Source organism: Physeter macrocephalus, chromosome 14, assembly GCF_002837175.3.
Source record: "Physeter macrocephalus isolate SW-GA chromosome 14, ASM283717v5, whole genome shotgun sequence".
Lineage (NCBI taxonomy): Eukaryota > Metazoa > Chordata > Mammalia > Artiodactyla > Physeteridae > Physeter > Physeter macrocephalus.
Genome location: NC_041227.1, coordinates 126,840,796 through 126,855,182, shown reverse-complemented (window position 1 = coordinate 126,855,182; position 14,387 = coordinate 126,840,796). Strand labels below are relative to the sequence as shown.

Sequence of the window (14,387 nt, the reverse complement as noted above, 5' to 3'; positions counted from 1 at the left end):
AATCATTAGCAAATAGATGGTAATAGAAGTGGGGTGACGTCATCTCAGGAGAGGGAATAGAATGGGAAGAGAAACCGGTCCAGAACAAAACCCAAGGAACATTTAAGGGAAGGGCTGAGAAAGAAAGAAATTGCAAAGGGATCAAGGACAGGCCAGAGTCATGGCCCAAAGTCACAGGGAGGGAGTTCAAGAGGAGTGACAAACTGGGACGCATCCTGTACTCAGCAAAGAAGTCTGCGGTGACCTTGTAGAGAGCAGTTTTAGTGGAGCCATGCACCAGATTTCAGTGCGTTGAGGAGTAAGTGGGAGGTGAGGGAGTGGAGACAGCTGGCGTGCACATTTTTTCCAGATATTTGGCCAAGAAGGGAGAGAGATACGGTGGTAACTTCAGAAGGAACTAGAACTGAGAGTCTTTTTCTACGGTAACGGCTAATGTGCGAGTGGAAGAAAATACAGGACAAAGGACATAATCAATAAAACCTACCGAGAGGAGTGGGAGACATCCACGGCACAGATGTCAGGATTGTTCTTAAGACAAGAGGGACCTACTTCTATTTCTGAACGGATGTAAGGAGGAAGTGATCGATTGGTTTGGAAGCTTGATATCGGGTGCTTCTTTCTGATGGATTCTGCTTCCTCTTGGAGGTTGGGAGCCAGGCAATGAGTAAGGAGTTTGTAGGATGAACCTTTTTCCTCAGCTAGTCAAAGTACAGCGTTTCCAGCAGGACGGAAGTAGTCACGGCACTAAGGCAAGAGCCTGGTGGGAAGCGGGTTGAGGCTGAAGCTTTAAAATCCGAGGGAAGAGAGGCTGACTGAGAGGAAGTGTGATGTTCCTCTGACCCTGAGGAAAGCTGTATTTGGGCCACCGAATGAGAGGTTATTTTCCCAGAACCTCGTGCTGGGGTTTTGATTTAGGCTCCCCCTTCCTCGTCTAGTCAGTCTGCCTTTCCCGGCTTGTGTGTCACGTCTAGGCCTCAAGCCTCCTCGTCCCCACCGAGGACCAGCTGGAAGCCATTTTGATTAAGCTCCACCACAGAAGGAGGACAATACAGCCCCGCCCAGAGCCAGGCGCGCCCCCGCGACGGCCCGGGTGCGCGTGTCCGCGCCTCTTCCCGCCGGCCTGGCGGGCGCCGGGCCCACGCTGGGGCGGTGCGGGGCTGGGGGTGGCGGTGGTTATGTAAGTGTTGCGCGCTCCCGCGAGGCGGCAACCAATGAGGAGCCCCGGCGGCTCGGGCTCGCGCACGCAGGATGGGGGGAGGGAGCGCACGACGTGCGCGCGCCCTCTCCCTCCTCCACCGCTGCCGCCTCCTTCTTCTGCCGCTCCTGGTGCTGCTTGTGTGCTCGTTCGGTGCGGACCTGGTACCTCTTTTGTGAAGCGGCAGCTGAGGAGACTCCGGCGCTCGCCATGGCCGACGAAAAGCCCAAGGTGAGCTCGGCGCCGGCCTCCGCGCCTCGCCGCGCGGCCGGGGTCACGGCGCGGGCCGGGGTCCGGCCTGAGCCCGCCGCGGGCTCCCCGCGCCTTCCCGGGCCCCCCATGGGGCGGCCGCGGCTCAGGCCCCGGCGCTCCGCGCCATTTTCCTCCCTCCCCTCTTCCTCCCTCCCGCGCGGGAGGAGGCCCCGCCACCCTCCCCCGCCCCCGGCAGCCTCGGAGTGCGCGCCGAGCGCAAGTTGGGCGGGCGAATCGCGGACACCCGCGGGCCCACCGGCCGCGAGCTGGGCTTCTTGGGCCCTGCTGGCCGGGCTCGCGTGACGAGGGGCGTTAGGGCGCGCGGTGTCCCCACCCTCGGCGGACCCCGCGCCGGGCCGCGGCGGGTGTTGCCGCCTTGGCGGTGGCGAGGAGTTCCCTCCTCCCCGGGCTTCCCCCCTCCGGGGTGGGGGCCGCGGGCATCTGGGGACCCCTGCCCCGGGCCGCACTGGCCGGCTGAGGACTCGGGGCGAATCAATGGGCTGCTGATGGGTTGGAAGCCAGATGCCCGTCGGCCGTCGTGAGGGGCCGGGGTTGGGGGATTCCCGGGGAGTATTTCCCACATTTTTTGTCGGAATGGGCAGGGGCTTTTCCCTGGGTGCCAAATAACCCCTAACCTGCCGAGACCATGTGGTTTCGAGAAGTTGGAGGCAGATGTACGAGCAGAGAGACTTCGTAGGGCTTAACTTTTCAACGTGGGTTTTGAGGCTCCAGGAGGCTTTTCCCTGGAGGATTCGGGCACACACTTCTTCCTGGCACACGGGACTTTCTTTTGGTTTGTTTTCTGTGACACCCTCCCCCCCCCCCCCCGTTCCATTCTGAAGTGATTTAGGGGCTACAGAATTCCTTCTACACTTGATTTTGATGAACTTCAGACTGGGTCAAAATCTACAAGGAAGACTTGTGGAATAAGTCTACAAGGAATAAAACTGTGCATTTGACTCATGACAACAAAGGGGAGGGGAGAATAAGCTCATAACTAAAAATAAACAAAAATGAAGCTGCTCACAGAGGCGAACAATAATAGTGGTTCTGAGTTATTACCGCTGCTTGGGAGAGAATCAAAGGATATTCCTCAATTAGGTGGTTTTTTTTTTTTTTTTAATGTAGCTCGAGTTTTGTTATTAAGCTGAATTTGGTAACTTTTTAACAAGAGATTTGTAATGAGTTTTGAATGTCAAGCTCTAGATTTTTTTCTTGCATTCTGTACTCAAAGCACTTTGGAAAGAGAAAGGATGCTTATTTTAAATCTTTTTAGAGGAAAGACATATTTTGAGAGTGATACAATCTATGTCATTTAAAAAAACTCAGATTCAAGAGGGCATTGCAGTAAATTGAGGGAGATCCATCTTTAAAAACCAGTTGTCGACATTGATAGTATTGGATGTAGGCTGCTTTTCTGTTTCTGTGACAGCTATTTAATATTGTTGCTTCAGGGTTTCTTATCTTTCAGATTGATTTCAGCAGCTGCAAACAGCTGTATGCTCTGTTATAAGAATGAGAAACCTGTTGATTTCTGAAGCAACTTGGGCTGCTGCTGCTTTAAAAGGTGTTTGTTCTTCACATTTTCCAAATTCTACTTTTATTCTTCTTTCAACAGGAAGGAGTCAAGACTGAGAACAACGATCATATTAATTTGAAGGTGGCGGGGCAGGATGGTTCTGTGGTGCAGTTTAAGATTAAGAGGCATACACCACTTAGTAAACTAATGAAAGCCTATTGTGAACGACAGGTGAGGAACTGAACTGACTTGTATACTTCCACTGAATAAAACGTATTTTAAAAAAACAAACCTTATTTTCTTGAGAATAGAAACCAGCATAATATGACAATAGATTATCTTTGGTAGAATGAATATGTACTTATATACTTGATATATCACAATTTTATCATACACTTGGTTTGTTGATTCTTCATAAAACCTTTTAGGGTGGTTAATATCCCATGATTCTAGTTCTGTGCCAGAAATGCATCAAATTATTTTCACAACATGTGGTTTGTTCCCAAGGGGATGCAATTTTATAAGAAAATAAGAACGAACTTGTTAAAATTTCTTGTCAGGCTCTTTTTTAACAATTTAAAATTTGTCTTGTGTCAAAACAATTTATTTCGGGTGTTTTAACCAATTTGGAAATAAAATGTGGGTTTAAGGACATTGCAATTTTCCTGAAGCATGTAAAACTGTAATATTTTCTTTTTACACTAATAGTAGAGATCAAGAGATTTAACCTCCTGAGCCAAGCATACACATTCCTGTATTATAAGGATATTTGAAATTTACTCAGAAAATAGTAAATTTTTTTACATCAGAAGAGGAAGTAGAAATGAAAAGATGCCGGTAGGTAAATGTAAGCTTTTAAGACAAAGAAGCTTCCTTTTGTGATGTTGAGTCTGTAACAATACAAAGGTAATTTTAAAGATGACTTTTGCAAGTATAACAGAAACTCTGGTAGATTAGTTAATCCAACAGTAACCTGGCAGAAGTATTTTTCTTGTTCAACCCTGGATGTATAATATATAAAAGTTTGGAAAATTATTTTATTAGACCAAAACAACTTATCTGCATTGCAAATTCACCTCCTAAAAATAGGTTCAAAACAGAGTAAGGTTAAAACCTCTACAAGTTGGGAAATTGAGTTTGAGTTGATACTAGGACCTTTTCCATGAGACTGAAGGGCTTCTTAAACTGAAGATTTAAACTTCTTTTTGAGTTTGAAGCTTTATTTTATGTCTAGTTTATTTATAACAATAAGAGAGTACTGTGGTTATCATTTTTTAATCTTCATAAACTTTTTCATAGTTCCTTACAAAGATATGCCCTTCAGTGTACTTTCATTTAAAGGATTCTGGTGAAATCCCCTAACAGTTAGTAAATATGTACTTATTAATTGTGCTAAAGAATTTTTGCACTGGTATCTGACATATTTGATTACTAGTACTCCTTCAGGTTCCAGGGGAGTTTTAAAAGGTAATCATTTTGTAGAATGTTTATGTAGCAAAACCGTATACAGCATAGAAATTCATGCTTAGACTTGGTGACTTTCAACACAATTCTCTGCATATCTTACCTAACTTTTCTCTAATTACTATTAAATTTTAGCTTTTAAGTGGTCATATTTTTCAACACGGACTATGAAAATTTTCGAACTTAGAGAAAGAAGTTTGCATTGAATACCCATGAGTCTACTGCCTAGATTAACTGTTACCAATTTACTATATACATCTATTGATACCCTCTGTCCATCCTAAAATGGTCATATTTAAGACTTCCCATATTTCCTGTAGGGCCCCCAGAGGAACTTTTTATCTTTTTTTTTTTTTTTTACCAGATGCCTGTGTGCTGGGGCATTATACTGTGCGCAGAAAAAGTAAAGCACATCCTGTGTATTCTAGATTATCCTTATAGGAAATTGTCTTATAAGATCTAGTTAGTGGGTCAATAGGAAATTGTCTTATAAGATGTAGTTAGTGGGTCAATCAATAATTTTTTAGTTTTCCTGCTGTGTTAAAGTAAGTCTACTATATTACCCAGTGTAAATAAAGTTTTCCTTGATTTTTTTCAGTTATTAGGCATAAGATTGGGATTATATTTGACTAAACTCGTTGGGGCCACTCTTTAACTTGCACTAGAGGAAAAAGAACGTTGGTAATCCATAAAAAATATAGTTCCACTGCATATCTGTTGGAAGGCAAATATGAAAATATTATCCAGGAAGAATTTGGAAAGATGTTTATTCCCATTTTCCTCTTAAATTGGGGATAACCTCAGAGTTTTGAGTGAAACAAGATCCCTGTTTACTTTTCAAGTGGTTTCTCTGGTTCTAAGGAAGAGGGAGTTGAAGTATCATCTAATTGGGCTGATTCCCTGCTTTCTAAGTGTAGTTACAGGTTATTAAAAAAACTAAAATATTTATCCGATCTAATTTTCATAGCTAAAGTTTTTTTGGCAGGTGAGACTTCTTGACCAAAGATTTCCTATCAAGATTAATTGAATGCTCATATTTACTTTCTGATGAACTCATTTGGTATTGGATCTCTGGAGGAGTTCCAGTGAGTGCCTAATAGGCATCTAAAACTAAACAGGCAAAGCAGGGCTCTTAATTCTCCTAGAAATCTTTCTCTGTTGTCCCCACTCAGTACATAGCACCATTCTGCATCTAGTTGTCAGAACCTTAGGGTCCTCCTTGATGATGCATCATAACAAATAAAATCCATCAGCGAATTCTGTTCTCTATCTAAACTTGGTCCAGCACAGTACCCACAAGTCACGTGTGAGTGTTTACCACTTGAAGTGTGGCTAGTCCAAATTGAGATGTGCTGTAAAGTGTAAAATGAATGCCAGATTTTGAAAACTTGGTATGAAAAAAGTTAAATATCTCAATTTTTTAAATGTTGATTATATGTTGAAATGATAGTATTTTTAAATATGTTGAATTAAAACATTTTTATTAAACTTTTACCTTATTTTTAACTTTTTAACGTGGCAACTAAAAAACTTAAAATACCATATGTGGCTGACATTATATTTCCATTGGATAGTACTGAGCCCGCAACCATTTTTATTCTATTCCTGATTAACTACTACCTCAGGGACCTCTCTGATTAATTCAAAGTGCCCCTGTTGCCATCACTTAGTCATCACACTCTTTTGTGTTTGTTTTGATTTGTTGTTTTGCATTGATAATTGTCTATATTTATCTGTCTCTGCACTAAAATGTAAGCTTCATGAGCATAAGGCTGTTTTATTGACTATTTTTCTAGAGCCTAGACCAGTGCTCAGCATATAGAAGGTGTTCAAATGCTTGTAAAAGAATAGAGAACATTCAAATCTAGTATTTCTGTAGGTTGGTTTCTAAGTAAGTTTTTCATTCACATGTAGAGTTAGACTTTGCCCACTTTATATCAGCCACATATCCTTCAGGCAACTGGTTGAGAGCATACTATTCCATTTCAGTGTAAATCTACCCAACATTGTTTACTAGATTGTCAAGTGGTTTCAGAGAGCACAGAATAATAATTGGTTTAGTCTAGTTCATTTTTGTGAAATGAAGTGGGGACCCGAAGAGAGAACCTCACACAGCTCTTCTGGAGCACAACTCTAAAGCTCAGGGATGAGATTTATACAGAAGAGGAAACCAAATATTGGTTTAATGCAGATTCATTGTTTGAATTTACATGGTTTACAGAATCTTAAAGGCAAGTTTCCTGAATTTTGGACTTTTGATCTCTAGCAAAATAAAAGAGCTTTTATTGATAAGGAAAAGTGTAAAAACAGGTGGCAATAAAGGAATACAATTTGCTTGTGTTCTACTGGCCCTGCCTTCCCTTCACCCTTATTTTGAATGGCCACGCCATTGGGTGTAGTGAAGGAAGAACCCAGCATATAGAAGATGCTAAGAGTTTTGTTGAAGCAGAGTCTCCAATGGAGTGTTTGTAAATAGATAATACTTAGTATTAATGGCTTAGCATTGAATTCTTGGTTACTTTGTGTAATTGCAAACTAAATTTGAAAGTCATGAGGAATGAACTAGGTTATGGCTGTCACCTACCTGGTGGGGGATTGCTTGTATTCCTTAAGACAAGGGCTAGTCTGGAAGTGGTATGTGTCAAAGACCAGAGTGTTGTGTTGTGTTTTGTTTAATATTTATTTATTTACCTATGTATCTATCTGTCTGCACCGGGTCTTAGATGCGGCATGTGGGATTTTTGTTGCAGCGTGTGGGATCTTTTTAGTTATGGCATGCGAGACCTTTAGTTGCGGCATGCGGGATCTAGTTCCCAGACCAGGGATCGAACCTGGGTCCCCAGCATTGGGGAGCATGGAGTCTTAACTGCTGGATCACCAGGGAAGTCCCGAAGACTAGAGTTTTAAAGGAAAGCAGTATGATTTTCACGTGACAGGTAGTTTTAAAGACCAATTCAGTGAATCCTTGTTAAATAAGGGAATACAATTGTTAAACAAGTGTTTATTGAACACTTTATTTCAATATTTTTAGTCCTAGGAACTCAGTTTAATTTTCTCTTAAATATAAATTAAAACAGGGAGTTTTTGTAACGAGAATTATAGTTTGTAATTTGAGCATGATACAGGAATGACTTTGTGTAAGATGCTTCCAAGAAAGGCATGTTTTGAGTTAAAATAATTCACAGCATACCTCCAAAGAAATCTTGTCCTCATTTGGTTGCAGTTACTAGCAACTTTACTATTTTGCTCCTTTCCCCTTCTCCCCACCCCTGTGTCAGGTAGGTAATTCTTAATATTGGAGTCCCCTTTACAGAAAGGGGCATATTTAAGCTCATTTATCTCCTTAAATGCGCATAAAAATTTCTTGACACTCCCTTTTTGTAATAAAGCTTCTCCTCAACTTAGCTTTAGGTTTATTTTCAAATAAAAACAGAAAATGAAGCATACTTAGATACTGCTTTTCATCCATTTTATTCCATCAGTATTTAGCACCTACCGTGTGTAAGATATACAGTATGTAACTAAGTCTAGATTTCTGTCCCTACTGGAGCTTATTTTCTAGTACAAGGTTGACTAATAATTGCAGGCTTGGGTAAGTACTAAGGAGAAAAAAGCAGATGCTTCTTTAGAGCTGTTCCAGGATTTTCTTGGTTGTGGATTGTGGTCTTATAGATGGTTTTAGGGAAGAGTTATTGCCTTGTGTTCTGTTGGAAATGTCCTCACTGCCCAAGGATAAGAACTTGAATATGCCTGTGGTGTGCCTAGTATTGTGCTGGGCTGGGGCTTAGGTTATTTTTACATAGTGGTAGGAATTGTTTGGATAGACATGAAGGGAAGGTAGCTTTTAGACAAAGTTTTATTTTAATCATTACACCTTTTTTAGGTGACTTCAGTTTTCATATTATTAATGGGTTTTGTTTATGTGTTTGTTTTTGGAGTGCTTTTTAATGTGCGTTGAGGAATGTTGACGTGTGCATCTGTTGCTTCAAATTTCCTTTCAGTATCTAACTCATTTAAATGCACTGTTTGACTCAAGGTATGATCTATTCAAGCTTGAAGTAGCTATGGTCTCAAAAGTAGCTGTGGCTCTCAAAAACAGCCTTTTTTTTTTTTTCCTTCAGTCCTTTTTAAGAAAAATCATTTTTCCAATGAAAATCAAATGTATAGTTTAAAGAAAATGAAAATCACCCCAAATCATTTAACCAATATAGAAATGTTAACATATTGATGATCATTTATTTAGGTCTCTCTTTTAAATATATTCATGGCCAAATATGCATGTAGTTTTAGTTCTTACTGTTTCTTTGCATTCTTATTGCTTTTAAACTCTTTGTCCAGGGTTTGTCAATGAGGCAGATCAGATTCCGATTTGACGGGCAGCCAATCAATGAAACAGACACACCTGCACAGGTAAAAATGTCTTTGTGCTAACTAGAAAAACCAATGTTTTTTTATAATTTTCTCAACAGCTTTGTTTATTAATTTGTGAACTTCTAGTTATTGGAATATAGTTCTTTACCAGAGTTCAAAGCTGTGTAAAATATGGCCAAAAGGGAACAGAAAGAAAAAATAGATTCAGGAAGTGCCAGTGGTTTTTAAATATTCAGTTATCACTTAGTAAAATTAGTAGGTCTTTTACTTTAATCCATATTTTTCTTCTTGCCAGCATTATTTGGAAAAAAATAAATAAAATTCCTGTTTGTTACTTCAGAATGTTGTTTTCCTTTTGTTTTCATTGCTGCAGCTCTAAATCATACCCAGGGTTCCCCATAAGCGATTGGTTGGCTGTTTATCCTAACCATTTTAGCCCCTCATGAATTCTCTTGTACCTATACTTCTGAACTGAAGAGAATCTAGTGGCTCTAACTGCAAGTCTCTTGATAGCTTATGTTTCACAGGGCTGTTGATAACAGGTGGCTTTCCAAACCCTTACTACAAAAGGTGTTGTCTGATCCCTTAATCTCTTCACTTATTACTTCAGTTATTCTGTCACTTTGTAGGGGATCAGCTGGGCTGTCTTCTTTAGCAGAAACTTTTTGTTTCTTTTTACCTTCTGAAATTCCATTTAAGACATTCAGTTTTGGGGGAAAAAACTTTGATAGCATAAATTTTAAATTGGAGCCCTTGTCCTTTTGAATTTGTTTTATCACCCCATAAAAACTAGAAAGTGATAAATATGGTATGAGTGAAGCAGAAAATCCAGATTGTGGTTTTGTTGATAATCTTCAAAAATTTGAAATGTCTATGAGTTGTACTTGAGGGAAGAATATTTTGAAGAAATTTCTGTTGGAGTCTCTAAGAAGCAATTATAGTATGTAGCCACAAGGAGGAGCTGAATTCTCTTGATGAATGAGAGAGAGAAAAAGCTCTCTTGTATCCTTTGAAGGCATTTAAAGTTTCACTATAAAATTGAAAAACATTCCAGTAGTTTCATTTCAGTGGATAGGCTGAAGACCAGTTTTGATGGTTTTAAAAGAATAAAAAGAACCCATTATGCTAAACTCTGATGGTAATGTATTTTCTGTGTTTTGAAGCCCTCACCCACCACCAAAAAAAAGTTCTGGGACTTGTCTATTATGCTAGCTGCAAATAATTAAACCTGAGGAGGATTTGTTCAGTACTGCATTTATAAAATCTTCAAACTGAATTTGGAATTGACCTCATTTTAGTATTTGGAATTGAATTTATTTTAGAGTGAAATTGATTCATTTTAGAATTGTTCTTCCAGTACTTATTAAATAGCAGAATTGTATAAATTAGAACATCTGCTTAGCAGCCAATTTTAATAGCAGTATAATGGTTATATACTCATATTCTCTTAAGTACTTCACTTTCTTTGACTCATTTAGTTCGCATAACTGCATGATATTCCATTTTACAAATAGAGAATTGGGACTTAGTCATTAATATTTTAATGCTTTAGTCCTACTTTTACTGTATTTGAACTTCATTAGAAACAGTTCCCTTTCTTGTCTTTAGATGCCCAAGGTTGTTGTTTTATCTTCAAAATTACCAGTTTTTAGAAAATTTTTCTTTGGTAATTATCAGCATTATTAACTGTTCCAAAGCTTGTTTGCCTTACAGTGTTGCCATATGTACCAAGACCTTCCTGCTGTCAACATGGTTTTATGTATAATGTGTGGGTAGTAAACCTTGCAAACTTAATAGCATTTTGAATTTTGATTTTTTTTTAACAAGTCTGTTTTTGCTCATGCCCCTCTTTTTTTTTTTTAACATCTTTATTGGAGTATAATTGCTTTACAATGGTGTTAGTTTCTGCTGTATAACAAAATGAATCAGCTATACATATACATATGTTCCCATATCTCTTCCCTCTTGCGTCTCCCTCCCTCCCTATCCCACCCCTGTGCTCCTCTTCTTACTACATAGTGGTAACCACTGTGTTGTGCATAGGCAAAGATATATTCATATTATACACATACACACAAACTTAAATATATATACAAATATAATACTATAATCTGTTTGCTGCCTAGTTTTTAAACTTTTTTGGCCTAATACCGTATCTAAGGGATATTTCCATTTCTGCATGTGTAAATCTACTTATTCTTTAATAATAGGTACATGGTATTTCATGTATGCATGTACCATATTTTTTTGGGGTTTTGATATTTTGGTTATTTTCAGTTTTTTGCTCATCTAAACAACATTGCAGTGAGAGCCTTTATACACATCAGTTTCATTTTCAATAATTAAAGGTGAGATGATTTAACTTATGGACATACTCAGCTTTTTAACTTAAAAACTCAGTTTTCTGTAATCTTCATAAAAAAGACCAAGTGAAAAATTATTTAAACCTAAGTCTGATGATACTTTAAGCTGTGGGACATCTAAAATAATGAACACTGGCACTGGGTGGAACTCGTGCAGATTTTCAGGCTATTTAAGTCTGATAGTTATAAATTTTAAGAGCTAAATAACCAATGGCCGATTGTTTTTTTTTCTCATTTATGCTAGTTGGAAATGGAGGATGAAGATACAATTGATGTGTTCCAGCAGCAGACAGGAGGTGTCTACTAAAAAGGGAACCTGCTACTTTACTCCAGAATTCTGTTCCTCCAGACCAAGAAGACATTCTCAATTAGAAAACCGCAATTTGGTTCCACCACATCCTGACTACTACAGTATAGTTTCTCTATTCTTTCATTTTCCCCTTCCCCATTCCTTTATTTTTATACATAAAGTAACTGGTATATGTGCTCAAGCATATTGCATTTTTTTTAACGAAATGGCCAACAGTATGTTTTGATTGACATCAAATGGAGATGGAATGGGTCATTTATCATTGTAAAACCAAGGACAATTTTATAACTTTTTTGTACGTAGCTGTTACATGTAGGGCAATCTGTCTTTAAGTAGGGATAAATTACTCTAAAAGAAATGAATCCTAGATAGTTTTCCCTTCAAGTCAAGCGTCTTGTTGTTTAAATAAACTTCTTGTTTAAAATGAGCTGTTTTCTTTATTCTGAGGAATATTAAATAGAAAGTTGAAGCTTAGAGAAAAACATGACCTGAATAGGCCTACTAGAAGTAACATTTCAAGGAAGAAATAAAGCTACTTTGCATTTCTGACAGACAAATGCAAAACGGAATAACAAAGTTATATAAATGACTAGCAAGGAATGTTTCAGCCTCCTCTTTGTTCAAAAAGTTTAGGCAGTTCCAAATATGCAACTTTACTAGCAAAAAAATTGGGTCATAATCTTGTGGATTTACTCCCATGTATTCTTTTTTGTAACCTCTATCTTGAGGCAGAGTGGGTTAGTACATGCAGCTAAGAAAAAGTTCTAATTTTGCTGACTCTGCTGAGAAATCACTTCACCATTCTAGTCCTCATTTTGTCTGATGGTAAATACTCCCTAACCTAAAATGGAGTTTTTGTTCCTTATTTGAGGATGTTGAGGGACAGAAAATATTTACCTACATATACCCATTCTTACAGCCTTAAATATGCAGATCACTACAGTTTTAAAATTCAAATGTATGGGGAAAGATAACAACTACAGAACCAATAAATAGAATATTGGAGCTGGAAAGATATGAAAAGATTATCTAATTCTAACCCCTGTTTTAAAAATGACAAGGCTGAGGTCTAGAGGGTTATTCGTCACATAGTTAGATGGCTTTGAAACTGGAACTTAGAGGTTAGGTTTTCTGATGCCTGTTAATTGAATTTTCCAATAATGGTTTTCAAGAGACTGAATTCCCACCCTTAACTGCCTAACAATGTGGCCTTTTTTGGATCAAGTCCCCATGAACTGTCATGCCTTGTCATTCACTTAATTCACTCTGCCTCTGTTGCAATATAGTCTTTTTTACATTCCCCATTTCTATAATGCATAAGCTCCCCCAGAGACAGCAGGAATTATGTAGGTTTTTGGCTCTGTGTATATGTGAGTTAATCTTAAATCAACTGAAGTTTTATTTTCCTATATGTGTAGTGCTGCCAACCTATTTTTACAGTTTATATTGTGAAATAGTGTGAGAAGCCTGCCCCCAAGAATTCTTAGAGATCGGGTAAGTACATTTCCCTTGCTCTAGGTACTATTAAGTAGTGGAATTTTGTTGTCCCCAAAATTAAAGTTAGGATTGAAATTCAAGCCAGAGAACTTTATTAAGGAAGGATTCTTGAACTGGGTTCTTGTTTAACCAGAGGGAACTAATACCATGTCTGAGCTTTCGCCATGTTGGGGGAACTTTTAAATTCTTTCATACTAGAAAAACTTTCAGTAGAATTTTAAAAGCCATAGGGAAATGTGTGGAAAAGGCAGTGTTTCATAATATAGTATGTTGTAGCTTATTGATATTTGGGTCAGTGTATAATTAAGATTTACCTTATTCTTAAGTGAACTTTTGATTGTTGCCTTTACCTATTTCACATAAATTACCACCAAAAAGGCAAATACTGTATGGGAAAGCTTACAGAGAACTTTTTTAAAAACCCTTTGAAAATAAGCGGATCGTTGAAAATGCTGAAAGTAATTGTAGCATTTTAATTTTTTTGGCTTGAGAGGGGAGGTTCAAATGATGGGAGTTACACTGCTCTTTTAGTTAACTGTTAGGACAATTTAGCTAAACTCTTTTAAGTTTGTGCTTACATATCCCACATGTTTGTATCTTAAAAGTAGCAAATAGTACCTAAGTGAACCCAATCTGTATAGGGAGATAAATTTTATTCTCAAGCACCTCTCATATTCATCCAAGCTGCTAGAGGCCAAAACAAAAGGTATTAGCAGCTTTCCAGAAATAGGAGTGTCAGGTTATTTGGCTCATTGTTTTCCTTGTTTATGTGCTCATAGAAATTAATTGGATGATCAGATTACATTCTAATCTAAAGGGGATGATGTTGAATGGAACATGGGAAGAAGTAAACATAGTTTGAGGAGAAATTGGAGACTTGAGTCAAAGTGTGTGATTATGTAGGAAATTGACACCAGGAGGTCAGTAAGATAATGGAATCCCAGGATTTGAGGGCAGCCTGTTGGAAAGTTTTTCCAAGGTCTTTGTGGGGGCCATAGGGTATTGGAGAGGGCCAGCTGTGCCACTGAGGGTTATTTTTGAGTTAGGGTGCTGCTACTTTTACATATGACTAATAGTGATTCTGGATCATGGTTTTGCATTAGAATCCCCCTGGTGAGCTTTTAAAAAGTAGTGCCTGGGCCCTACCCCCAGAAATGTATTTTCAGAGCAATATTGAATTGAGAATCAGCTCTGCGAGGCATTCTCACAACTCTTAAAGAGTTAAGCACGTTATGGTGAAGATTAAATGAGATAATATATGTTCTAGCTACCACATACTGAACTCTTTAAATTTATTTAATTTTAAATAAAACTTATTTTCAGCGTAAAGTAAGGGCTCTGCCGTAGGATGCTGAGGCTTCAACTGAATACCGTAATCCCTACCAATTGGCCTGCATTTTCTATTCATTTTAAAAA

General features: G+C 38.7%; 1 protein-coding gene across 1 annotated transcript; it reads left to right on the top strand.

Moving 5' to 3' along the window:
* The first annotated feature begins 1,239 nt into the window (after positions 1-1,239).
* On the top strand, positions 1,240-11,726 carry SUMO2 (small ubiquitin like modifier 2). The gene is made up of 4 exons (XM_007099730.3): positions 1,240-1,426; positions 3,066-3,197; positions 8,769-8,840; positions 11,409-11,726. Exons 1-4 carry the CDS (start codon positions 1,406-1,408, stop codon positions 11,469-11,471), a joined length of 288 nt encoding a protein of 95 aa, XP_007099792.1. The 5' UTR covers positions 1,240-1,405; the 3' UTR covers positions 11,472-11,726.
* Positions 11,727-14,387: the final 2,661 nt, after the last annotated feature.